Below are 25,065 nucleotides of genomic sequence, written 5' to 3' on the forward strand. Positions count from 1 at the left end.
TCTGTTGAAAGGAAGTGGCGATGCTTCTTACGTCATGCATGGATTTCTGTCACTAACTCCTTCAAGATTTTTAAAAAGGTGTCTTTATTAACTGCATTGAAGGCTGACACTTGCAACTGTAAACATTTTGGTCAAAACTGTTTTGCTTGGTAATTTCCTTTACAGACAGTGATATGCTTTTGACTGTACTGTGTAGGAAAATACAGTTGGCATTCAACTTCGTGATGGGCCGACAAAGGAGTCCAGCAATTAGTGGCAGTGAATTGTTGACCGATAAAGAATGGGCTCCTCTCTCTTACATTATATCTTTTCTTGGCGATTGGGTGCAGACAATGTTAATCAATTCATCTAAATCTCGATCTCCTCATTCTGTCCCACTTGGACAAGGGAATGCATCTTCATCCAGGTTGCCAAAGAAAATCACACATCCAGCATATTTGGATGGGAGATGTTGGACAATTTTCAAATGGTGCTTAGTGTCAGGCGCACAGCATAAAGTTGGGACTATTTCGCCTGGTATTATGCGATCAATTACATGTGTGCTGATTGATTCATATGACTTGATTTCTGGAGCTGAGCCATTACTGGAGTGCCTTGAGACACCCAATTCTAGTGCTGATTCAAAAATGAGTTGTGGTGATCCAGAAGGCCTCTTCAAAGTGGTGCTTGATGTGGTTAACCTCCTGCTATGCGCTTATGAGGGCTCATTTAGACCAAATTTGGATCTTTGGGTCTCTTCTGCATCAGCATGTTTGAAGGTTGCATGTGTAGTAGGTAATCACAAATTGATGCCAGATGTTTCTGCATCTGAAAGCAGTATAGCACTCATCAAGCTTACACTTCTCTTGTGCAGAGGGTTTGACAGATTTGTGCGATTATTTCCAAATCCTCGCAAGATTTTCCAAGCTGTGGTGGATAAGCTTCTAGAAAGTCTTTTAAATATCCTTTCTTCTCTATCAGTGAGCCAAGGTGAAGGCATGAATCCCTACTCAAAGAAGCTACTGAATGTGGTTGAAGATATTCTGAAGCATAGCTTGTTTCATCCATCGCATGTAAGAGGTTATTCAAATGTTTGTAAAATGGGAAAGGAAATAGCAGAATCTTGTAATGAAGTGGCCACTAAAGACTTGGTTACAACTGAAGATCAAGTGACTCTGAGAAGAGTGACACATGTTTCAAATTCGTTTTTGAGCTATCACAAGTTGCTTTTCGAGCAGCTAGAGCTTTTAAGGAAGGCAGGCAAAACATGTATGTTAGGATCACTGGCATGGATTTGCAGAGCCTATATATTGGAGCTTAGAACCCAGGGTGCTCCAATATCTAAAACTTTACTTCGCGTGAAAGGTAGCCGGGTTCTAAGGAGTGCATTTGGCAACAAAGATGGTCATCTTGTGGATCAGGACTGCAGTAAAGGATCAACTCTCTCAGCAGAAACAATAGTTTCCCAAGAAGATGGAAAGAATGCTTTTTGGTTCTTTGGGGAACTTCTCTCTCCTTTAGCTCAGGAGCTTGAGGCTTGCATTGCAACTACTGATGTAACACTGACGGGGTTTCACGTAACTAAACCATTATTCCTTGCCACAAATGATCTGTTGGGTGTCACGAAAGAGGAGCATCTTTATATGCCAACTGAAGATTCAGATAATAAGATACACCTGGAGTTTCTGAAAAGGATATTCACTATTTTCATTTTGTATGGCATCTCACTACCAAAGTTCTACACTGTAGACAAGCATGCTCAATGGAGTGAAAAAGATTTACCAATGACAATTTCTATCCTAAAGGAATTAATTACCGGAATTGGCTATATTCTTGAGCTGGAGTATCGAGTTCTTGAGGGATGCTTGATTGAGATATGGAACATTCTTCTAGCTGCTACAGCATTGTCATCTCTATCATTGAAAGTTTCTGAAGCCAAATATGAAGCACAGGCCGTTTTGGATGGGGCAGTTTGTCTAGCTTCGAAAATGATAGAAGTCTTTGCTGAATTGAGGCAGGTCAGGAAACCCTGTTCTTTGGAAAATAACACACAAGTTGTTCATCGTAAGGCAACTAATGGGTATTTTAAACAATCACTTATATTATTACTAGTTTCTTTTGCCATATTGATACTGAAATGTAGGTTTAGTGAGATGTTTCTTGTTTCCTTCTCAGATCTAGTTTGTACATTGAGTTGGGAGGATTCCCTTTTCTCTTTATTATTGTAGTATGTATCAAGTCCATCACAACATCTGATTAGCATTGTTGCTTGGTCGACCGTCATGTAAAATGTTGTGTGTATCTAGTCTATCATGACATCTGTTTAGCATTGTTGCTTGGTTGACCTTGATTGGTACATCAAGGTCAGCTTCAGTCTTTTCAAATGTTTGTATCTTGATGCGTGTGACCTAGATTGCTATGAATGGAACAATTGTTGCCCCACAAAAAAGAGACTTATAGAAAACACTGTATAGTGTTGATAATAATATTTTTGCAGCATGCTTGTGTTGAAAATGGGCTCTGAACTAGTTGGACTATGGCATTGTAATAGACAGGCTTCATAAGTTGCTGCTGCTAGTTAGATATGTAACATTCCTCCATTTTTTACCTTGATATGACAGTCTATTCCAAATTTGGATGTGCAAAGATCATAGTCTTGCTGTTGTGGGTTGTCACGAGTCATGTGTGTCTTGTGTGGTCATCTCTTGCTTATGAGCCTCAATCTGAGTCAAACGAGGACATTAGGAGCTTAGACATTGTATTTGTTTGTCATTTTATGTGTTTTAGACACTTTAGATGAAGGGTACATTAGTGCATTTCTTTTTGTGCACTTTTGGCTACTTCTTAGGGGTTTGACCACATTTAGGGTTTTCCCTCTTTTTCACCTATATATAGGCAGCCTGTCCTCCCACTTTCATTATCCATCATTGATCCTTCATGATCAGCCAGCCCTCCTCATTCTCTTATCTCCTTGCTACAATTTGGCGCCCACACTAATGCGTAGAGTTGCGTGTTGGGGCTGACTGTTGTTGTAGCCTTGTACCTTTAGCCATTGTAGTCACATTGTTCCTTTTCTCTCCTACATTCTCTTTGTCTCCCCTTTATGTTGACTTTCCTCTTTCCGTTGTGCACTCTTACATGGTATCCAAGCCACTCATGGGAGTCGGAGATCTATGAAGAGGAGCTGTCTGACCACCATTCTGGTCAACAAGCGTCATCTATAGGGGGTGATCTTAGTGTTGGGCGGCCTTCATCTTGCCCTATCCCCCTTGCGTTTTGCAGGGGCACCCCTTGTGGGGCTGCACTTTGTGTAATCTTGCCTCTGCTTGCTGCGATTAAAATCTGTCCATGTTCTTCTGCTTAGGGCGGTACCTCTTGTGCAGGGATCACTTCTAGCCCATCTGCGTTTGCTGCAAGGACCACTCAGCTCATTGGGCGGCCATCTTTCCAGCTAGGGCAGCCACTTTGGGTCTTCTCCTATCTGTGTTTTCTTTCAGGGTTGTAGACAGATCCTTGTTTTTCTGTGTTTTGTCCAGGAGAGACTGCGTATTAGTTAGGTGGCCTGTTTTCTTAGCTGACTAGCCATTATTTTGAGCAGGCAGCCATATTACAGATCCGGGTGTCATATTTCAGATGTGGGTGGCAGCTTCTAGGCTGGAAATGTGGGTTGTTTTGCTGTGTTTCACATTGGACAGGTTCTTTTGACCTTGGTGACATCATATTTCGTCTAGGCAGCCTCCATTTTAGGCGAGCATCAAGGCAGATTTGCGTTTATTACAGGGACTCGATTTTCGGACATTCTTGGTCCTTTACTAGCTCTAGGATTGACTGCCATCATTTTCAGCTAACAACCCCAATGCTCTCAGCTTCTTAGTAGCCTGTTTCATAGATATGCATTCAGCCCTACATAGGTTGAGGTATAGGGACAATAACAAAATCCCAAAGGTCACAATCATCAAGGAGATACTCCATGCGGTGTGACCATACTATGCTCGTGCTTGTTAGACATCTCTGCACTACTGCAGAGATTTGGAGGAGATTGGCATCTCTCTTCTGAATTTGGACATTTGGGGCATAGCTGTGACACTTCCCTCACATCTTCAATTAGTGACACATGATGTGTTCTATACCAGTCTTCTCAATTCTCGTAACTAGGAGACTCTCACATAGGAGGAGCTAGTCCCATTGGTGCTTGCGCAAGACGCGCGTCAGAGTGAGCCAGATTCTTGTGGAGCCCATGCACATGGCTATGCAGCTTTATCTACGGGTACAAGACAAGCCAAGCAGAAGAAAGGGAAGAGAAAGAAGTTGGAGTCATCTTTTGATTTTGATATAGCTTTTGTGGGGAAGTGTAGAGGATATCCTACGTCTCATTGTGGGAAGACCTCGCACCCCAAGGAGAAGTGTTAGAGGATATACCCTCACCTTCGTTTGGAAGCAAAGAATGGGTTTTACATTGGAGCCTTCGTCTACCTCTACTTTGTCACCTGCTATTACCACTGAGTCCATGTTTCTACATATTTATCAGGTGGAGAAGCCCTCTACAATTATCTTGTTTTTTGAGTAGCCTTGGCTCATTGACAGTGGTACATCGAAGCCTACGACTCCCTGAGGTGATTGTTATAGGATCTTCATCCGTTAGAGGGTATCGTCACTACCAGTAATACTTTTTCAGTGTCTATTAGTGGTATTGGTACCTTATCTCTATTGTATGATTGTCCATTGAGCTCCGTTTTTGTGGCCCTACATGTTCTTGACTTGGGCTTTCTTCTATTCTCAATTCATGGTCTTCCTAGTCTTGGGACTGGTGTTGTCTACACTAAGCTGGTTGTCTTTGTTGAGGATTCTTCCATAGGAGTCCCTTGTGATAGGTTGGCAGGAGAGGAGGCTATCTAGGCTCCATTTTCCTTTCATTGTGCAAGGCCCTCTTAGGTAGCTTTCTATTGCTGTACTTGTTTCCAATTGTGCACCATTCATCCCATAGGTTCCTTCCCATCTCCCACCTTCTCGTAATGGGGCTATGGATTTTGTGGCCGTTTGTGTTTCAGAGGGGGCTTCCGAGGATTGTGACGTTACTTTAGGGCTTTCACTCTACTTTGGGCCTTTTATGTGGCTACCTTATTTCTTCGTCATCGAGCCACCATCCTTTGCCACTTGGCTCTTGGTCCATGCTGTTTCTATGTAGCTTATGGCGCCTTTGATAGTTACTCACTATCATCTCACAGTTGTGTTAGGGGTGGGGTCACCTATCCCCAACTGGAGTTTTTAGGAGTGATTCGTTTGAGGTCTCTCCGTTTTCCTTGCCCTTTGGTGGCCTTCTGTTTGATTGGATCCTTGTATGGAGAGGGGGTCTTGCTCCTTGGCTGGCATTCTTCATCGATAGACTTCATTGGCCTTAGCACTCTTCTTGTCACCCTTGGATCGGCATCTTCAAGCTTCTGCCACATCCAACATTTGAGAGGGGGTGTTAGCAGTTGTGTGTCTTGTGTGATCATCTCTTGCCTATGAGCCTCAATCTGAGATGAGAACATTAGAAGCTCTGACATTGCATTTGTTTATCATTTTATGTGTTGTAGACACTTTAGATGGAGGGCACATTAGTGCCTTTATTTTTCTGCACTTTTGGCCATATTTTAGGGGTTTGACTACATTTAGCATTTTCCCTCTTTTTCACCTATATAAACGCGGCTTGCCCTCCCACTTTCATTATCCATCATTGATCCTTTGTGATCAGCCAAATCTACCTTTAGCCATTGTAGTCACATTGTTCCTTCTCTCTCGTGTATTCTCTTTGTTTGCTTCTTTTATCCCTGTTCACTTTCCTCTTTTTGTTTCACACTCTCACATGGACAAGATGTTTACATTGAACTGCTTTGGAGTTGTACAAATGTAGGGTTCCTTTGTAAGAAAGTGTATTATGCATTTGGAATTACAAACTTACATGAGTGATACAAAAGCAAGATGGTAGCAAGGAGCTATTGAAGGTGCTATAACATGCCAAGAAAGAACAATAAGCAAGTAATAGGGGATGGTGGCTTGATGTCAAAGGAAATAAGCTATTTCATGAAGAAAAGGCGAAGTAGATTGAGATTCCTAAAGAATTGCCTCATGGTCCTAGGAATCTGACTTTGAAACAAAAAGGGTGAGGAAATTTATAGTCACATCACCAATCGTGTTCCCCTCTAGGAGGGATGGTGATACAAGAGAACTACTAGAGGAGATGGTTAGGGGTGAGGTAGAACTTGTGGGGTGGGTGGTGCACAAATAGGAAGGAGTGTGGCAATAGGAACCTACCTTAGAGGGCCCTTGATGTTGGAAGGGGAATGGAGCTTGTATACCATCCTCTCTTGTGATTGCTACCCTATTGCAAGAATGGCTCTTGATGAAGAGTCTTCTACAAAGATGGCTTGCTTGGTGAAGACAGTGTGGGTATCACATCTAGTAAGGCCATGAACTAAGAGGAGAAGAAAGTCCAACTCTGGAATATGTAGGACTTTGGATACAGAGATCGAAGTTGGAGGTCAAACAATAGAGACAAGGTGCCAACACCACAAATGAACTATAAAGTGATTGTATCCTCATGAGCATGGAGACCCTGGAGCCAATCTCCTTGAGGAGTCACGTGACTCAATGCACTGTTGTTTATGAGCCAGGGTCTCTTAGAAGATGAGATAGCCAAAGAAGGCTCCTCCAATTGATGGATATGAAGGAAAGCTTACTTGGTAACGATAGTGGGTGTAGAAGTCGGGATAGAGGGAGCCTTTGATATAGTTTCATCCTTTGCTCCTAGGCAAAGGCGAGGGTATTCTGTTTAGTAACTCTCCTTGAGGCGTGAGGCCGTTCCATAGTGTGGACTCTGAGGATATCCTTTGCAGCTCCCCTCTATATTTGCATGAGTCAGAAGATGACACTGATTTCTTGGACTCCTTTTTCCCTTTCTTCTACTTGGCTTGTTCTTTACTTGAAGATGATGATGCTACAAAGGTACGGCTATGCATTTCTGCTCTGCAAGAATTTGTCTCCTTGTTACCCGCATGTTGCTGTAGCACTAGAGGGATTAGCTCCTTCCAAGTGATAGTATCCCTTGTACAAGAGGTGAGAAGATTGGTGTAGAATATGTAATACTTTGATGATGAGAGACGTGACTAGAAGTGTTATAGCAAAGTCTTTTTGAAGTCATAATCTTTTTTGGGATGCAAGTTCATCTTGAATCTCCTTCAGCTTGTTGACCTAGTCCTTCATCATAGGGGAATTTTGGGCAAAGAGATGTGAAAGCTTCAATTGGAGGGTTATGCGATGCTCAAATGTTTGGACCTAGTAAAGATATGGCAATTCATTCTAGACTTTCATTGTGGTGTGGATATGTCTGCACAAAATTTGTACATCTCAAAAAGAGGTAAGAGTGGGGTTGGTGTTGAGGTGATCCCATGGAGTCAAAAAGAAACACAGTCACGGTCTGTCCATTAGGGATGTATGATGTATTGTATATGCCAATCCTAACGAGGTGGAGCTAGTTATCTATGTATTATATTCAGCCACACAACTACATATATACTGCTCCATATATCTACCCCATCATCTTCTTGTTGTATCCCTACATGGGTATTGTTATGTACATCACTTCAGCTTCTTTGCACAATATATCATTGATTATCTTCTATTATATCACACTTCGATTCTAATGATGGTCATCATTGTAGATGGTTGTCTTATGGGCTGGTTTTTGCCTTAGAAGACATGAGGACACATCAGCCCCAGTGAGGAGGAGATCAGTCTTCACCCTAGGAGGAGGACATGTGGAGGTTGTAGACTCATATGTCTACTTAGGGGTCACATTCACTCCATTGGTTGGGAGATTCACCGTGGCACACGTAGCTAGAGATTGACTTACCGAGGATATGCAACATTTGCCATGATGGAGAGAGAGTGCCACCAGGTACGCTTCTAGGAGCCTTGCACACGGAGGTGGCTATTCGACACATTGGTCACACTGGCCATGATGTATGGTGCACCTATTTGGACCCTTGGCCCTAGCTATATACTTACGGACACAGATTGAGAGACCATAGGTCACCATACTCTCACGGATGATCCACAACAAACCATCAATACTAGATGAGATTATTAGAACCAAGTTTGTTGCACCCTCCATTATGATGGAGGCCCTTTTTCAAATTATCAACTTCATACAGAGAGTATGTGACATGCATCTAGATAGACTATCTAGGAGAGCCTTCGAGGCCTCTCGAGAACTAGCTTAGGTAGGACATGAGACGTCATGTTATGCATAAGTCTAGGAGTGGCTCACAAGATATGGGATCGAATGGCAAAACCAGCCCATAAGACAACCATCTACAATGATGACCAGAAGACATGAGGACACATCAGCCCCAGTGAGGAGGAGATCAGTCTTCACCCTAGGAGGAGGACATGTGGAGGTTGTAGACTCATATGTCTACTTAGGGGTCACATTCACTCCATTGGTTGGGAGATTCACTGTGGCACACGTAGCTAGAGATTGACTTACCGAGGATATGCAACATTTGCCATGATGGAGAGAGAGTGCCACCAGGTACGCTTCTAGGAGCCTTGCACACGGAGGTGGCTATTCGACACATTGGTCACACTGGCCATGATGTATGGTGCACCTATTTGGACCCTCGGCCCTAGCTATATACTTACGGACACAGATTGAGAGACCATAGGTCACCATACTCTCACGGATGATCCACAACAAACCATCAATACTAGATGAGATTATTAGAACCAAGTTTGTTGCACCCTCCATTATGATGGAGGCCCTTTTTCAAATTATCAACTTCATACAGAGAGTATGTGACATGCATCTAGATAGACTATCTAGGAGAGCCTTCGAGGCCTCTCGAGAACTAGCTTAGGTAGGACATGAGACGTCATGTTATGCATAAGTCTAGGAGTGGCTCACAAGATATGGGATCGAATGGCATGCCCCCCCCCCCCCCCCCCCCTTAGTACAATCTTGACTCCCCCTTTATACACCTCTTCCACGCTAAGAGGAACTTGGTCATGCGATAGGACCTTTACCAGCTATACATACAACACACATGGATTTTACACTAGTAGCCTCTTCCATCAAAGATGTACTACAAGGATCGTTTTATGAGGACTATAGGGGATGGCTTCATTGTGAGACCGGTATACGTAGATGTATACGTGCCACATGAGGTGCGAGTAGCCATTGGCCAGCTCAAATTATCCTCTCATCAGATTGAGATTGAGAGGGCAGCCCACATCCCTAGAGCTGAGTGGATGTGTAGACTATGCTAGGAGGAGGTGGAGAGTGAGGAGCACTTTACTTGCAGATGTGGAGCCTATAACATAGTTCGAGCTACATACTCCTTGTTATTTGGAGGAGACACCTCCCTCAGACTAGTTATGGAGTCCCCAACTTTATACAGAGCAGGGGATGCGTGCGCGCATGTGCTACATTAGTTGCACATACAACATACATGGATTGCATCCTAGTAGCCCATCCCCTTGAGATGCCATACTGCATACATATGACATATAGGCTTGTGCAAGGAGGTTTGCATCTGACATAGGCTATAGCATCCCGTGCCAAATGTTGTATGCATGTGCACACCCATGTATCTTGGTTTGACAATGAAGCCATCCTTAAGAAGGTGGAGAACCTAGCCCTTGTAGAGGCTTTGTTCATAGCAAGCGCTATCTCTGCGAAATGCATGTCTTCTCGGTGTCTATCTTGGCAATGACCTTTCCAATGATGTCGTTCAACTCAAAGACTCTGCACGTCATTACTACAAGTAGGCACCATACAGAGCGGGGTGCACGCACATGCGTGTGTTATATCAGTTGTCCCCTTAACTGTATATTTATGAAATATAGGCTTGTGCGAGGAGGTTTGCTTATGACATAGGATATAGCATCCCATGCCAAATGCTGTTATGCATGTGCACACTCATGTATCTTGGTTTGACAATGAAGCCATCCTTAAGAGGGTGAAGAAGCACTGCCTCACGGTGTCTATCTTGGCAATGACCTTTCCAATAATGTTGTTCAACTCTGTGTCTAAGCCACATGGGAAGTGTGTTTAGGCTGCTATGTGGTTGTTTCACAGCCATCTGGAGGCCATGGATCCCTAGCCTTGCACTAGTTTGTGCAAACCAACATTCTCTAGTTGTACTTTGAGAAGCATAGTGGCACGAGGGAGAGTTGTTTGGGTGTCGTCCCTTTTAGAACCACAATGGGTAAAGTAGCAAGTTGCACTTGCATGATCTCTTTTTTGCTGCGTATCAACTTGGCATAACCACTGGCCATTTCATTCTTTGCCAACCATTGTGAAGACCAGGTCTCCAAACTTCACCTCTGTGCATTGTCGCTTGAATGACTAGTGTGTTAAAAAGACATAACTTTGTCCTGGGCTCTCGGAACTAGGATTTGAGTGCACTCTTTGGAACGGAGTGAGGGTTGTAGACCCTTGTATGAGTCTCGATCATCAACAACTCCTCATGAAGAATGTGACCCGGAGGTAAACACAAGAAGATATTCAGCCTTGCCCTTGGGCTGCAAGTTGTATCTTGTTCTTAATATGTGTTAGTGATAGTTTTGTCATTTGAGATTTTGGCAGTCAGTCTACTATACTAGTCTTATACACTGTTTTTGGATGATGTGAGACTTTGATGATCGACATTCTGAATTTTAAAGTTGGAAAACAACTCATGGACTGAAGCCCTTAGAGGGTCCCATAGAAGATACTCGTGGCTTAGGGCTCAGTGACAGGCTGTAGGTCCACGTTTTTGGTGTACAACATTTTAAATGCATATCTATTTCTTTATTGCTTCCATGCATCTTAGATCTTGGATATAATTCTTTTCACATGTGCAAGGTAATGTCATTACCTAGTTACATTTCTTTCTCTGAGGTAAGACCTGTTTCCAAAAGTCTATTTGGTGGGTAGGGACGGGGAGGGGGAGGAGAGGGTGGGAAAAGGGAAGGAGGGGGTTGTGTGGGAGTTTTGATATATATGCTGTTTTTGCAACAAATGACTTGTGAGACCTTGAAACTGACTTTTTACTTCTTATTTTGGTAGGTTGATCGTCCCATACTAAGTTTATGTAGTGCTGTGAGAGATCTTTCAAGATCCAAATCACTTTTGGCTCCATCATTTCCTGTCAAGCATCATAGAAAAGCAATCAAAGCTTTTCTTTTATCACCTACGTTTTTGAAAACTATTGCTACTTGTATGGAGGAGTTACCTGAAGGTCAGGTATCATCCATCACAAAACTTTTGGCTGATGACATTGAGCTAACATTAGAATTTGCACATCAATTTGACTCTCAACCTACAGAAAGGTGTTATCTCTTGCAACAAGCCGTACTCAGAGGTCTTACTCAGACATATCTTTGCATGCTGGATCATGAAAACATAACATTGTCTAACTCTGTGCTGGTTGGGATGGCTTTGAGGACTTTAATGACTCGAGTGATTAGCCCATGGGTAGGTCTACTGGTGGATGTTGCAGTTCTTGGTGGAAACATTGTTAGAAAGTATTCAGAGTTCTCAATTGACATGGATCAAATCACAAAGAAACCGTCCTTGTCCAAGAAAATAAGCATGCAATGTGGCAATGCCAATGAAGAAGTTGCTATTCTGCTAGTCTGGGATTTTCTCCTCCGGCTCTATATTTCTGTTAGGACCTTGCACAGGCAATGCATCAGCCTAATGCCCCCTAAGATGGCAAGAAAATCCAGCATAGCAATGCGTGACCCTGTGATGATCTTTTTTACAGGTGATTTTCTTCAAATGGATCCTGTGCCTTCTGCAGATGATTTCTTTTCTAGTGCTGCTAAGGTGCCAGTTTCTGTTTTGGATGTCTTGAATAATGTTCAAGAGTGGTTGGAGGAGAGAGCATATAAGAATGTAGAATCTCTATGCTTCACGCTTCAGTGCATTGCCATGCATAGTCTAATTGACTTAAGGAGGCAGATCAAGGCAATTAAGTTTATGACAGGTCAGCCAGAGTCAAAAGTAGATGAGAGTTATGAGCTCAATGATATTATAAGCAGCGACTGCCTAATGACGACCAGACAATCAAAGAAAAAGTTGTTAAAACATGCAAAGAAGCTAGTGCAAAAAGGATTGTGTTTGACTAATCTTTTGCTAAGAGGGGTTTTCGATGTCCATGCCAGCAATTCTGACAAAGACACTTCTAACTTGCAAGAGATAAGTTCTAGTAAGCCATTGGAAATGGTTCCATACATGTGGGACAGGGTGGTTGGCACCCTTGATAGTCAAACTTTGCCAATTGCTAAGTGGGGTTTACTTTGCCAGAACATTGATGCTTGGTCGGAGTTTACTCAGCATAAGGATTTGAGGGCTTTCCTTCAGTTTATTACAGGAAGCATGATACTGGGAAAAGAAAAAGGAGGGGACAATCATACAGTTTGTAGTGTATTTTCATTCACCAGGGAACTGCTAGAAAATGATTTGTTTTACGAGCAGAAGGTAAATGGAGTTTTGTTTGTATTATTTATTCAATTGTTTCTATTGGTTCTTCAGTTTAATGCTTTTTCCCTGGACTTCTTATATTATCCATAGCTAGATGAATAATGATGCAAAGTATCTGTCATTTTATTTGTGTGATTCATGTAGGCTTCTGACACGCTTCCACAGTCTTTAGAATCACATTATTACACACCTGGTAGAAGGCCATGAATTTATTTAGAAGGTCATGCGTAATAAGTTCATATACTAAAAGAAAAATTTGGGTTCTTACAGCAATTGAGATAGGCTTTGCAGAATCTGCAGTTTTGATCTTTCCCTTGTCAGAAGTATACACATTATAGGTTAAGCTTGTATAGCAGTGTAATTGCTGCTGCAAGAATCTGAAAATCTTCCTGATACCATAATGCTTTGTAAGAGATTGAGTGTCTTTGGTGAAATCCATCACATATTGGCATGTGAGCTTTCCTGCATATTGTAATGCTTTAGCTAAGAAAATGACCTGCATTCATAAGAGGAGGAATCACTAGTTTGCATCATACAAATCAGTTGTTTAGAATATAGAAAGCTGGTTGAGTGGACCAGCTTAGCTGCTGCTCCGCAGATTAAGAGAATCATTGAAGTCTTGAACTGCTATCTGGGTAGCAATCTAGTTAGAAACTATTGCATTAGACTGACTGATAATTTGAATAATTGGGCTTAAAGCGTGTTTTCAATGTGATTTTACCGGCTGTCAAGGAATTTGAGTTGTTTGATAGTATATCAGCTGCCCCTAGGATGATTATGCAAATTGTGTCTTTAATGTGTGAATACTCATAGAAAAAAGCTATTTGTATGAGTGCCTCTTGGATATAATTATGTATTATCTGATTGCATATACAGAAAATGATGTAATCAGCAGTGAAGATGTGATCATGGTGCAACTTTTAAATACGCTTGACAGTAAACATTCTTCGTATGGCCTGAATGTTATCTAGCGTTAAAATTTCATGAAGAATTTGTGTGACAACAAAGAAGTATGCCAATAAAAACTGTCTCAAAAGTCTTACCTGGTTTGACAATCATCCTCACACTGTTTAATAAACACGAGAGCTCTTTTTGTAATAGTCTAGCTATAATTATACTGGAATAGGGGAGGATCCAAACCACAAAATCTGGAGGGTTTTTCAACAATATGTTCACTTTTCTGCTCTCTCTTTCCAGACAATTTTCTATATCTGCGGTAACAGCTTGCAGATCTCAGTTTTTCCTATTTTCTTTCATTTTTCCCATCTCATGGCCTTGGGTACGAGAGCTTGTGTCTAGCTTGTTTCTTTGCTTTGCTCTTCCTACGTTGTCGACAGCTTCACCAATGTAGCCATATTGCAGGATCCATTTTGCCCCTGAAGAAAAGTCAAACCTACTTTTAAACACCTTAGAAAAGACCTCCTGAGATTAAAATAAAAAATAAGCCTATTGTAGGACCTCACAATGATACATCAAAGATGAATTAAGAAGTCTAATACAAGGGCTGAGTGAATAGCCAATTAGGTGGTTTATGATGCTAACTCACGTATGACTCTAAATGGAAGAAGGTGCTAGAATCCCAAGTGTGAAGAAAAGCACCTCTCCTCTTGTATTCTCCTAAAATTATTATTTAATAGTATTCAATTCTTTGCTTATAAAATATACCCCAAGTTATGCTTCGATGCCATGTGTAACACTCTAAAAATGATCATATTCAATAATCCATAAATCTGAGTAAAAATTTAGATCTTTGTATACCCATTCAATTCGAGATATATCTTTTCCAAGCACATAATCAAGCAAAATATTGATTTGCAAATCCTTGAAGTTAAAATCACTCTTAGAATATTGGAGCTTGAACCAGCCAATCACCTTAGAGCTATCTTGATTCTTAGTCTCACTCACTCTCATCACTCTCTGTCTCTCTCACTTCTGCTTTCTTATAGATGATACAAATTTGGTGAATCTCACTCTTGTTCTTCAATGTCAATTTGAGTCTTGAACCTTCTTGAACCTTAAGTCTTCATTTTTCTTGAATCTTTGACCAGCCTAATGATTTCCCATGTTGCCTCTGAGAGACCACACACTATGCAGACATTGCACCCCATATAGTCCTAGCACACAGCTGGGGCTATCGGTCCATCTTATCACTATACCCTTGCCCTAGTGACACTAGACTTTGGTGAATCCACAAGTGGGCTTTGTTTGCCAGGTGGACTCTTGGTGGATGGCTTTTGCCCAAACCAAGTGCATGTTGTTGCCTTATGTTCAAACTGATAGCAGCATAGATATGTCCGGCTGCCCAATGACAATAATTCTCTAGTAGATTGTTATGTGTCTTGTGACATTCTCAATAGTCATGGGGAATTTCTAGGTGTCTATGACTACAACCTAACCTTTAGCACTCTAGTCTGGGACATTGCATTTGCATACATCTCCATGGATCCTCAGATGATGCATAGACATGTGCCATCATTTATGCTCTATAGTCTTATGTTCTATGATGGCAGATCCACATAGGTTTTTGATTAGATGATGCTACATATATCTAGATTTTACTATAATGTATCTTGGACTTGCTACTTGGCATCACGTTTCATTTAGCTGTTTTGACTCTCGACATCATGCATTTGGGTCTTGAACAAGAGGGTTCAAGAGCAGACAATATTACTAGGAGGTCAAATAGTAGCATTGGTAGCAAGGCCATAGTCTTGAGATATGGGTAGCAATATGAACAGTTGGTGTTGAGCTAAAAATTCATTACCAATTTATTGGCTCTTTAAAACAGCCCCAAAAAAGTAAATTACCAAAAGTTTCATTAAGCAGGGAGCGGTTCTAGAGAGTTTTTATGTGGCATATACATAACTCCAATTTGGGAGGATCCTTCCACATCTATAAATAGACATGCTGCCCACCATTCAAATTTATCCTTGTCTTGTAGGTGTTAGCCATCATCCCTTTTCCACTAGTTGTTTAATCCCCAACGATTGTTGCTATATTTGGTCTATAGCTGTCACCCAATCTGCCACTACTACTGCTGATCATCTTCCATCATCTTCAATATGTTAGGGAGAACGGCATGCTTTAACATTGTGCCTCCCATATACCTCACCTTAGGGCAGTTGTGATGGGCATTCCCCTTTCTACTCATGGTCACTCACCTCCCCATTTATTCGTCTGTTAGACGCAAGGCTTTTCATCCTCTACTCATGGTGCGCCATCACACCCCTCATGGGTCACTCACCTCCCCATTTATTCGCCTCTTAGACACAAGGCTTTTCATTCTCTACTCATGGTGCGCCATCACACACCTCATGGGTCACTTCTATGCAGGTATTTTCATCTTTTGCTCCATGTCTCCCTATCCCTTCTCCATGGGATCCTTGTGTGGTTATCATTCCCATGCCCAATTAGCCCATGGCCCTTCACCCTACCCATCCTATCTCTCCTACACGCCTTATCCATCTCCTATCACTATCACTACTATTGCAATGGCCAAGAAATGGCTTCATGGATAAGACTCGTTTTAACGGGTCAGATTTCACCAATTGGTCAAACTTCATGGAACATGTGCTTGAATCTTATGGTCTTTGGGACCTTTTTTGTGAAAATGTCAGATCTAGAGCATGGCAAGAGCTATGGAGGTTGGAAGGTGAAGACTAAATTCATGTTGACATGGACAATGAGTAGACAATTGTTACACAAGTGAATTAGGTTCCAAGATGGTAGCTTGGACTCATAAAGACAATCTTGTGTATTAGACTGACAATGACAATGACACTAATTGAAAGAGGAAAGCATTATAAAATAACCTTTCTTGGTATTCCAAAGGATTCGGCACTTGTCTTTGACATTGGCCTTTCCCCCTCTGTTGTACCTTTCCTTTGCATTGCATGATCATCGTAATCTTTGTGAAGATATGCTAGGGTTAAACGTATTGAGGAAACAAAAAAAATACGACCATAACTGAAACGCAAAGACTCGAACAATGATGTGCAAAATTCAAACCCTAAATGCAAATCACAAAATGCAAAACGCAAAAATACAAACACAAATAGAGAAGAAAGAGAACTTTGAAGTGAATGATTCAATGTTGTAAATGAAGGAGGGAATGTACACGATGCTCAAGGATAGAGTTGTGCAATAGTTGGTGGCTCTCATTGGAGCGGGTTGAGGAAGGTGTCGATGTGTGTCATCCACAAGAGACGGATCTGGAGTGCAGTAACCACTAGTTGGAGAAGAGGCTGATAAAGAAAAGTGCTGAAAACACAAAAACGACCTACTAAAGATGATAGAATATGATCACCAGTAGCAGTGGGAGACTAGGTGATAGCTATAGACCACGCAGCAATAGTTGCTGGGGGATGGACAGCTAGTGGAAGAGGGCTGATGGCTAAAACTTGCAAGACAAGGATAAGGCTAAATGGTGGCCAGCATGTCTATTTATAGATGCGGAAGGATCCTCCCAAATAAGGATTTTGCATGTGGGACATAGAAACTCTCTAGAACCACTCCCAGTTTAATGAAACTTTAGGTAATTTACTGTTTTGGGGCTGTTTAAAAGAGCTAACCAATGGGTAATGAATTTTTAGCTCAATAGCCGGGATGGTAGCTTTTGAGGATGAGAGGATGCTCCAAATGGCTAGGGGCAATAGCTTGGTTGAGTTGGGTAAAAGCCTAGTGCAAACTTGTTGCACTATAGTAACACCATGTTGAAGCCTAGAAGGAGATGATGGAGACCTAGCGTAGAGAGAGAGAGAGAGAGAGGAATTGGAAATGGATGCCCACAACACGTCCTTATATAGGTGATCTTTTGGGCATTTGTCCTCTTGTCAAAACTAAGAATGACTTTTTCATAAATAATTCCTTTTGGAGCTGTTTTTGTGGAGTTCAATCGGACCAAAATGCACGCTAATTTTCTTTGAATTGAGGTTTTTACTCTACTTACTCAATGCGAAGCACATGATTGTTTGTGATTAGTGTGATAGCAATAGGTGAAACTATCTTTTTCCTTTATTTTTGGTCAATTCTTATTGTTTTTTGCATATAACCTCTGTAAATTGAGCAAATCAGTGCTCAATCCAAGCTCAAATCCATAGGCAAAACATAGGCATACATTCCCGTATGTATAGGTACCAACCGGGCATCAAATGCCAAGACCTGTAAGCATAAAATTGAAGTAACAGGTGGTTGCCTTGTTTTGGACAGATCTGGGATTGTTCAAAACAGTCAATGGCTGAGCTAAATCAGCTCCAAATGCGTATCACATAAGAGGCATAACATCCACGAGTGATCCGGTATCAATAGACATCAATAGAAGCATCACATAAGCCATAGGCATACAAATACATGCTATCTCAGACCTGAAATCTGTTGCAGAATATTCTATCATCAGAATTTGGCAAATTCGACATCACCATCGCGTGCCAAAACCCCAACTTAGACTCTTACCTTGCCTGAATCGGGTTCGAATGCTCGAGATATGACAAAAAGAGTGATTTTTGGGTCAGATTTTGAAACATGCGTAAAAAAAACGTGAGCTGGTTGGGGGGGTCTGCTGTCCCATGTGTCAACAATGGGGCCCAAAGGGGGCACAAATGGGGGCCAAAGAAGGCCTACACCAAGACTTTGATAGGCTGGAAGCAAGATCCAGGTGAAGGAAGCTCCAAGAGGTGTGAGCTATGGCTGCCCATAACCTGTGAAAACCCTGTTTACCTAGACCTGTGGATTGAAGTAAAACTTTGAAATAATGAAGCAATACCTCAATGTCAATGCCCTGATGGTGCCTCAATAGGCCGGGAAGAAGCTCGGGAAGCTAGGGAGTGACGGGAGCTCAAGAGAATGAGCTATGGCTGTCGGGAAGGAGACCCAATGCGAGTGGAGAGTCGATGGAAAGCTGAGAATGCCATGAGCCAAGCTCAAGAGTCGGAAGCCGTGCTTTGATACTAGTTGAAAGGTAAGAAGGATTGAAGCTTGCACGCGAGAGCTATGGCGGGAGAGCAAGAGCAAGAAAAGCGAGAGAAGAGAAATGGGAACTCCGACAGTCACAATGTGTAACGGGGCCTTCCTTTATTCAAACTGTCACTAAAAGAATAAAGAATAAAGTGACGGTGACGGACGCCCGCCACTTGCAGTGTGTAGTGGCGGTGACTGTCAGTGTAGTAATACACGGGTGGCTAGGCAGAGGCGCCTTTACCCCCAACACTGAGATGGAATCTACTAAAAGGATCCTCGAATCCCACATGGTTTGTTGGTACTAGCGAGGTAATGGGTCCCTGGGAGAATGTAATATGCTCAACTAAGGAGCCCTTAGTGACACGATTTTAGTGGTCCATAAATAATTTTTCCTAAGCAACGTGATCCAATACTCCTTGGAATAACAAGAGGTTTGTCACCTAGGTTATTTCGAGTCCACTTCGCAATAGAAGGATTTGACTGTAACCCATACGGATTGACCGCAATTTGGGTTTTTAGAGGAGACTAAGGTCACCTATTGGTTCATCTAGCATCAATCTTCGAGTGTTTGCTTGTGCTAGATCACTTGAACTAAACCCAACTTGTGTCGCACTTGGTTCAAAGAGAGTGAGAAACGAGGGGGAGTGCAACAGGTCAACCCCTCTATCCATAAGGCATAGCCTCACTCCGGTCCCCTAGAATGACACAGAGTCAGAGGTCTAATTAATTCTCTAATTGGTCAATGTTGAATTTCTAGCTAATGCAATATTTTGAAGCAGCATGTGGGTAATTGAGACCATCCATCTGTAGGATGAACCTATTGGGGGTTTTGCTCCTCCACTTTCCTCGATGGTGTGTTTTACTATTTAATTTTCTACCATGTTTATGTTTCAACTTGTAAAGGTAGCTTCCTTAATTAGTCTTTTAGGGCACTACGTTTCTTCACATAAATTAATCCACAACACAAAGATAGTATCAAACATTCTTTTGAAAATAAATGCAAAATAAGAATATCTATCTATACCTTCTCCAAGGTGCAAAGCCAATCGGGTATTCTGTTTCTTAATCTAGGATATGTGTCTAGATTTCATGGTACACGATCGACCAATCCGCCCTTATCTAGCGTTAGGGCCTTCCAAGAAGTTCATCTTGGGCTCATAGGGGTTAGTTTGGTCCTTGACAGCGGTCCTTGACAGATCCAAGGGATTTATAGCCAAAGCGTGTTGGCACCTTTGTCGCCTCCTAGCCTAATGTCCTCCCTACGGAGAGACTTCTTGCATTTGGGGTTGGTCTTGGCCTCTTGTGTGGTCAAATAAGCACGTTGGACATATTTATACTTATATTGCACATTTAGATAATAATTTTCTTTTCACTTTTCACTTTCATGATATCATGAGGGTATTCCTTTGTACATGGATATGTCTCATACGATGATTTGGTCTTTTAGTAGACGTTAATCTCTCTCTCTCTCTCTCTCTCTCTCTCTCTCTCTCCCCCCTTACTCTAGCATGCTAGCTTGATGACAGACCAAAAACACCTCCTTTTAAAGACTAGAACCTAAGGATTTATATAAGTCTTGAGAGGGGTATCCTTCCTCTCTACCTTGTATATATCGGCTCGTCCCTCTCGACATTATCAAGGCTAATGATAGACGCACAGTTGTTCGGTTGCATGGTGGTGTGGATCTGCTAGACTGCGATGTTTAGTGAGAGTGGTGGTGGATGAGCCATTCGAGACATTGCATGACGACTTAACGGGAGCTTGACTGTAGCATTTGATGGGAGCTTTCTGGTGGCGGGCAGATCAAGTAGGCGCTTGAAGATCGATGCTAGCTGAACCAATAGGTGAACTTAGTTTGCTTGAGAAACTCGGATTCAAGTTGGTCCTTATGCATTACGGGCAAAACCTTCTGTTGTGAAGTGGACTCGAGAAAACCTAGGCGACAAACCTCGTGTTATTCCAAGGAGTACCGGGTGGATTTGCTTAGGAAAAACTCTTGATGGACCACTAAAATTGTGTCACCAAGGGCTTCTCAGTCGGGCATGTTACACGTTTTAAAAAAAAGTCTAACCTTTACATCTCACCAGGTAATCACCTTGTTTGTTTGAGGATCAAACAAGCGATAGGCTTTCGTCTCTTGAAGAAGTATCCTACAAAGCTCAAGAGATCATATCGAGGATTGAGCTTTCCTATCTTATTGTCACTAGTGTGTAAGCATGACACTTGAAGACTTTGAAGTGGGAGATGAGAGGTCGAGTGCCAAAGAATATCTCGAAGGGGATCTTTAAGGGATTGTCATAGTTGGGCATGCATTGAGGATATACATTGATGTGTTAACAACCTTAATCTATAGGTACTCAGGGAGCTCTACTACAAACAACATAGAGTGTGCAAGTTCATCCTAGTCCAGTCCCTATGTTAAACGACACCATTATGAGAGAGGGAGTTGGTAGACATGAGCTGGTGAGAAATGTTGTGTGTATGCAAGAGCTTGGAAAAGTTGTGGGAGATAACCTCACTACTACTATCACTCATGATTCTGATACGACTATTACTTTGATTTTATACAAGACATGCTCAAGTAGAGAAGTATGTGAAGGTGCTAGATTTATGCTTTAAAAATATATCCATATATATCTTGATTAGTCATCTATGATAAAAATGTAGAACATGCCAAGCAGTGCCTCACTGGTGCAAAGAATCACTAAATCAGTTTGAGAGTCTATGACTCTGGTTGTAGTAAAGAAGACTACTCACCCCAATTGGCAAAGCTGTTGAATGGATAAAAGGTTCACTCAAAGCTAGGGGACATAGTAAACATCATCCAGGGAAGTGAGATCTTGGCCCTTGTCAATATTAAACTTGATGTAACCTAGGCTATGGATCTTGGCTGAGGATTGTTCCCACATTAAACATTCTCAGTGCTGCAAGGGCTTGGGAGACAAAATGTCCTGGATGGGGGTCCTATAATGGGTGGCTCCATTATCCACAATCCAAAGAGATGAAGATGTGCTTGGTCAGGTATAGTGGACCTTTGTGGTGGCCTCTTTAGGAGGTAACTTGCGAATATGAACTAAGCTCGTATCCATTGATGTCTCTATAGAAACATGTGATTCACTTGATTGGTTTGTTTTTTGTTTTGATTTTGAATTTGGTTTTGGTTTTGTGCCTTCTTGCCTTGCCTTTGTGGCCCCCTATGAGAGGTGGTGACTAGAGCCCCATCTAAGGAGGATGTGCGATGGAACTAATCGAACAATTGAACGTAACATAGTAGTTGACACTCAAACTCATAAAATGTGGGCATAGTTGGTTGTGAGATTATTTGGTAGCTTATGAAGGAACAATGTGACCTAGTCTTGAGGGGACTTAGGAGCCCTTGTAGTGGAGAACCCAATAAGTAATCGTTGATCTTCAGCCAACTTGACCTTAAAGTCATCCTAGTCTATGATCCTGAAATTCTTAGAGCTCATGGTTGAGATTTATATGATGGGTCCTATTTTGAGTCACATAGTGGTTAGTCAAGTGTTCCCATTGCATCGATGCAAGGTCAAAATGCTGTAATTGAGAATGAAACTTTGGCAGTAATCCTTGCATCAATTCAATGATAGTGAAAGTGTGTCTCTAGCCTTCCAAGAACAGATAACCTCATATGGAACAAGGCAAGGGTCTAGTTGGGGTTCTTTCCCTTGTGGAATGTCCCACAAGTTTTGTGAGTCTAAGACATGCCGCATCAAGTTTGACTAACTAGTATACTTAGAACTGTTAAAATGAGTCTGGCTAGTAAATGCATGGTTGGCTGATGACGGGGAATAACTTTGGGGTGTTAGATAAGATGGATAAGGTGGGTAGGTAGAAATAGGCTGAGATGGTCCAAAAGGTGCTTCTTGAGGAGATATTGGAACAAGGACATAGCCTATTGGTCCACTAGGTAAAACCATTTGGGCGAATTGTGGTACAACTGATCCACAGTTGGGAAAGCTTGGGAGGGAATCTCACTCGTAAATTCTAAAAGTGTGTAAGATAGAGGTCAAACCTCTTGCTTAGGTGCATTTACACCACTTGGAATAGAAAAGGCCGTAAAGGATGTGTCTATGTTTGAAGAACCCCCATAGTGTGACGTGAGATGCTATTGGCAGTGTATGCATATGACATGTGAATGGAATGAATGGTAATGGAGTGGAAGAAATGGGTGGGATGGTTGGGAAATTTAATTTAGGTGATGATGATATGTGATTGAATTCTTTAAATTGATTTTTTGGATTGATTTTTGGAATTGAGATGTGGATAAAGACGGAAAAGAAGAAGAAGATATTTAACTTGCTTCAAACTGAAAAAATTGAAGGAAAAGTAGGAGAAGGAAAACTTACAAAAGGGTTTACAAATTTTCCTCATAAACATTCTTCTTGTGCTTACATATTGATAACAATGCTTTTTAAGACTTAACCTGTTGTGGATTGATAGAACAATTTCTTTTTCCTCTAGGGTATCACCAAAATCTTGCAAAACAAGAGGGACCAAATCTAAAGTGGATAACAAAGGTTTACCTCCTAGTAGCTGTTGAGCCGCTTGATCCATAAGGATAAGATCGTACTTAGCTCGTGTAATCTCATACAGTCTGTGGACTCCATGGTAGTGTGATGTTTGCATGGAGGGTTTTGGAGACTAAAATGGTGTAGAAATGTTTGAAGTCATTTTTCCTCTACAAACTTTTTGATGATAAGCTCTCCAATCAAAAGCCTAGAATTCTATTGTGAGCACCTAGCTTTTATACCATGTAAAGAAATACTTATCAATAGATAACAACGCAATTGTACGACAAAGCATAGATTGATAAAGAATAGAGTTAGGATTAGGGTAACTCAGAGACAGTGAACATTGAAGAAGATAGTGAATGAATGAATGCTGAACAGATGTTTGGAAGCAGCAAACATAGCTCAAATGTGATTGGATCAATGACAGACAGGTCAACCAGGGGTAGAATCAATAGCAAATGTAGCTCAGGCGTGGCTGGATTAATGACAGATGAGTCAAGTAGGGGAAGAATCAACAAAATGTTGATCAGCTGATGATATGGTGGTTTGCTAGTGGCTGCAAATCGTAAAATGCAGGCTGCAGTAACATGTGGCAATTGGAACAGCAAAATGCAGGCTCAGCTGTCCACATGGAGGCTGGTGATAGTTGGCAGATCCTGAACAGCAGCAATAGATGATGGACAGGCAGTAAACATAGACTGAATCAGATCACCAGCTGATTTGGAGGGCTGAACAGCAGGCACCTACAGCAAACAGTAGTAGATGGGGGGTGTGGACAGTAGAGTTATGGCATCAACAAGGTGCAAAAACGAGATTAAGGCTGAGTGGTGGGCAGCGTGTCTATTTATAGATGGATGGGTCCTCCCAAATTAGGGTTTGGCCTATGGGGCATAGACACTCTCTAGGATCACATTTCTTTTTAATAAAAGTTTGGTTAATGTGAGTTTTGGAACTTTTATTAAGAGCTAATTAAGTGATAATGCATCTTTTTGCCGAACACCTACATGCTCCTATTGTGGCCATGGAGGCCATCGTTACAAAGAGTTTTTGAGTATATTGATGATGAAGCTACCCTTGATGATTTTTGGGCCTAGTGGTTTGGATACGCTCATTGTGCTTATGGAGAGATTATGTGTGACAGCTGGGGTGTAGTCCTCAATGAAATAATGTAGGTAGATAGGAAGGCTTAGATGCGTTTTCTTGGGGCTGGGGGGGGGGGGGGGGTGTTTGAAGGTGTTGGAGGATGAGAGGGTGGGGAAATGAAGGGAGGACGGGGAGGGGTGGGTCATTTAGGCATCAAAGATGCTTGCCCATAGCGCAGTCTGAGGAGTTGCTGGGGCAGCAAGCGCTGCATTCATATCAGGAACAATAGTGCCAATCTTCTTGGAATGACAAGGTGCAACAATAGCAGGCTAATGGCTGACGGATGTTGTCAGATGCTGATGGCAGGCTAATATGATGGTGATGATGGCTGAACACAAAGATGGCAATAAAGGTGGAGGAGTTGGTGATGAAATTGTGTGTATCCGAAAGCAGAAAGTGTAGGAGAGAGAGAGAGAGAGAGAGAGAGAGAGAGAGAGAGAGAGAGAGAGAGTATATATTAACGTCTCTAAAAGGCCAATGTGGCCTATGAGACCAAAGCAATACATACAATGATGGTGTGTTTCTCATCTGGAACGAGAAAAGATGAAAAACATGCCTATAAGACTGAAAAAATGAAATAGTGTCCTATAAAAGGGAAACATGTCAATGATCTAAAAGTGAGAGTAGAAAAAGGAAAACTCTCCATCAATGATATGTCTGTCCTCTAAGGAGGTGTATCTCTGCATGGCTTAGGCGTCTCGGCATCTGTCTCCTGTGGCGCTCAATGATGGCTTTAATTTGTCTGTGGTGTGGATGTCTAGGCCTTCGTCCGGGTGGATGTGGGCGCCTAGACTGGCCAAGTGCCACTGCTCTATCCAAAGGGACACCTACAGAAGATGAGGTCCAATGATGATGTACTCCTGTAGGCTGTGTGGTAGTAGTAGTGGTATCTGCAATACTCTGTCGTGTATCAGTGAAAAAGTCAGTGACTGCTGCTCTCTGTCTATG

The 25,065-nt window shown here is 42.0% G+C and overlaps 1 protein-coding gene across 7 annotated transcripts in view; it reads left to right on the top strand.

The window, feature by feature from the left end:
* LOC148034559 (Urb2/Npa2 family protein) overlaps positions 1 to 25,065 on the top strand; it is a 93,194-nt gene that overhangs the window by 23,178 nt on the left and 44,951 nt on the right. For 6 of the 7 annotated variants that reach the window (XR_015691093.1, XR_015691094.1, XR_015691092.1 and 3 more), the window contains exons 2-3: positions 197 to 1,997; positions 11,069 to 12,484. Coding sequence is in view for 3 of the 7 variants with exons in the window: in XM_087679505.1 (XP_087535631.1) it covers positions 197 to 1,997; positions 11,069 to 12,484 (3,217 nt within the window). In the remaining 4 variants the exon portion in view is untranslated. Of the gene's footprint in view, positions 1 to 196; positions 1,998 to 11,068; positions 12,485 to 25,065 lie in introns of those variants that run through there. The other variant, XM_087679507.1, reaches the window with a different exon arrangement.

Source organism: Lygodium microphyllum, chromosome 6, assembly GCF_053477565.2.
Source record: "Lygodium microphyllum isolate KBCC chromosome 6, Lygodium_microphyllum_v1.1.10, whole genome shotgun sequence".
NCBI classification, from domain to species: domain Eukaryota; kingdom Viridiplantae; phylum Streptophyta; class Polypodiopsida; order Schizaeales; family Lygodiaceae; genus Lygodium; species Lygodium microphyllum.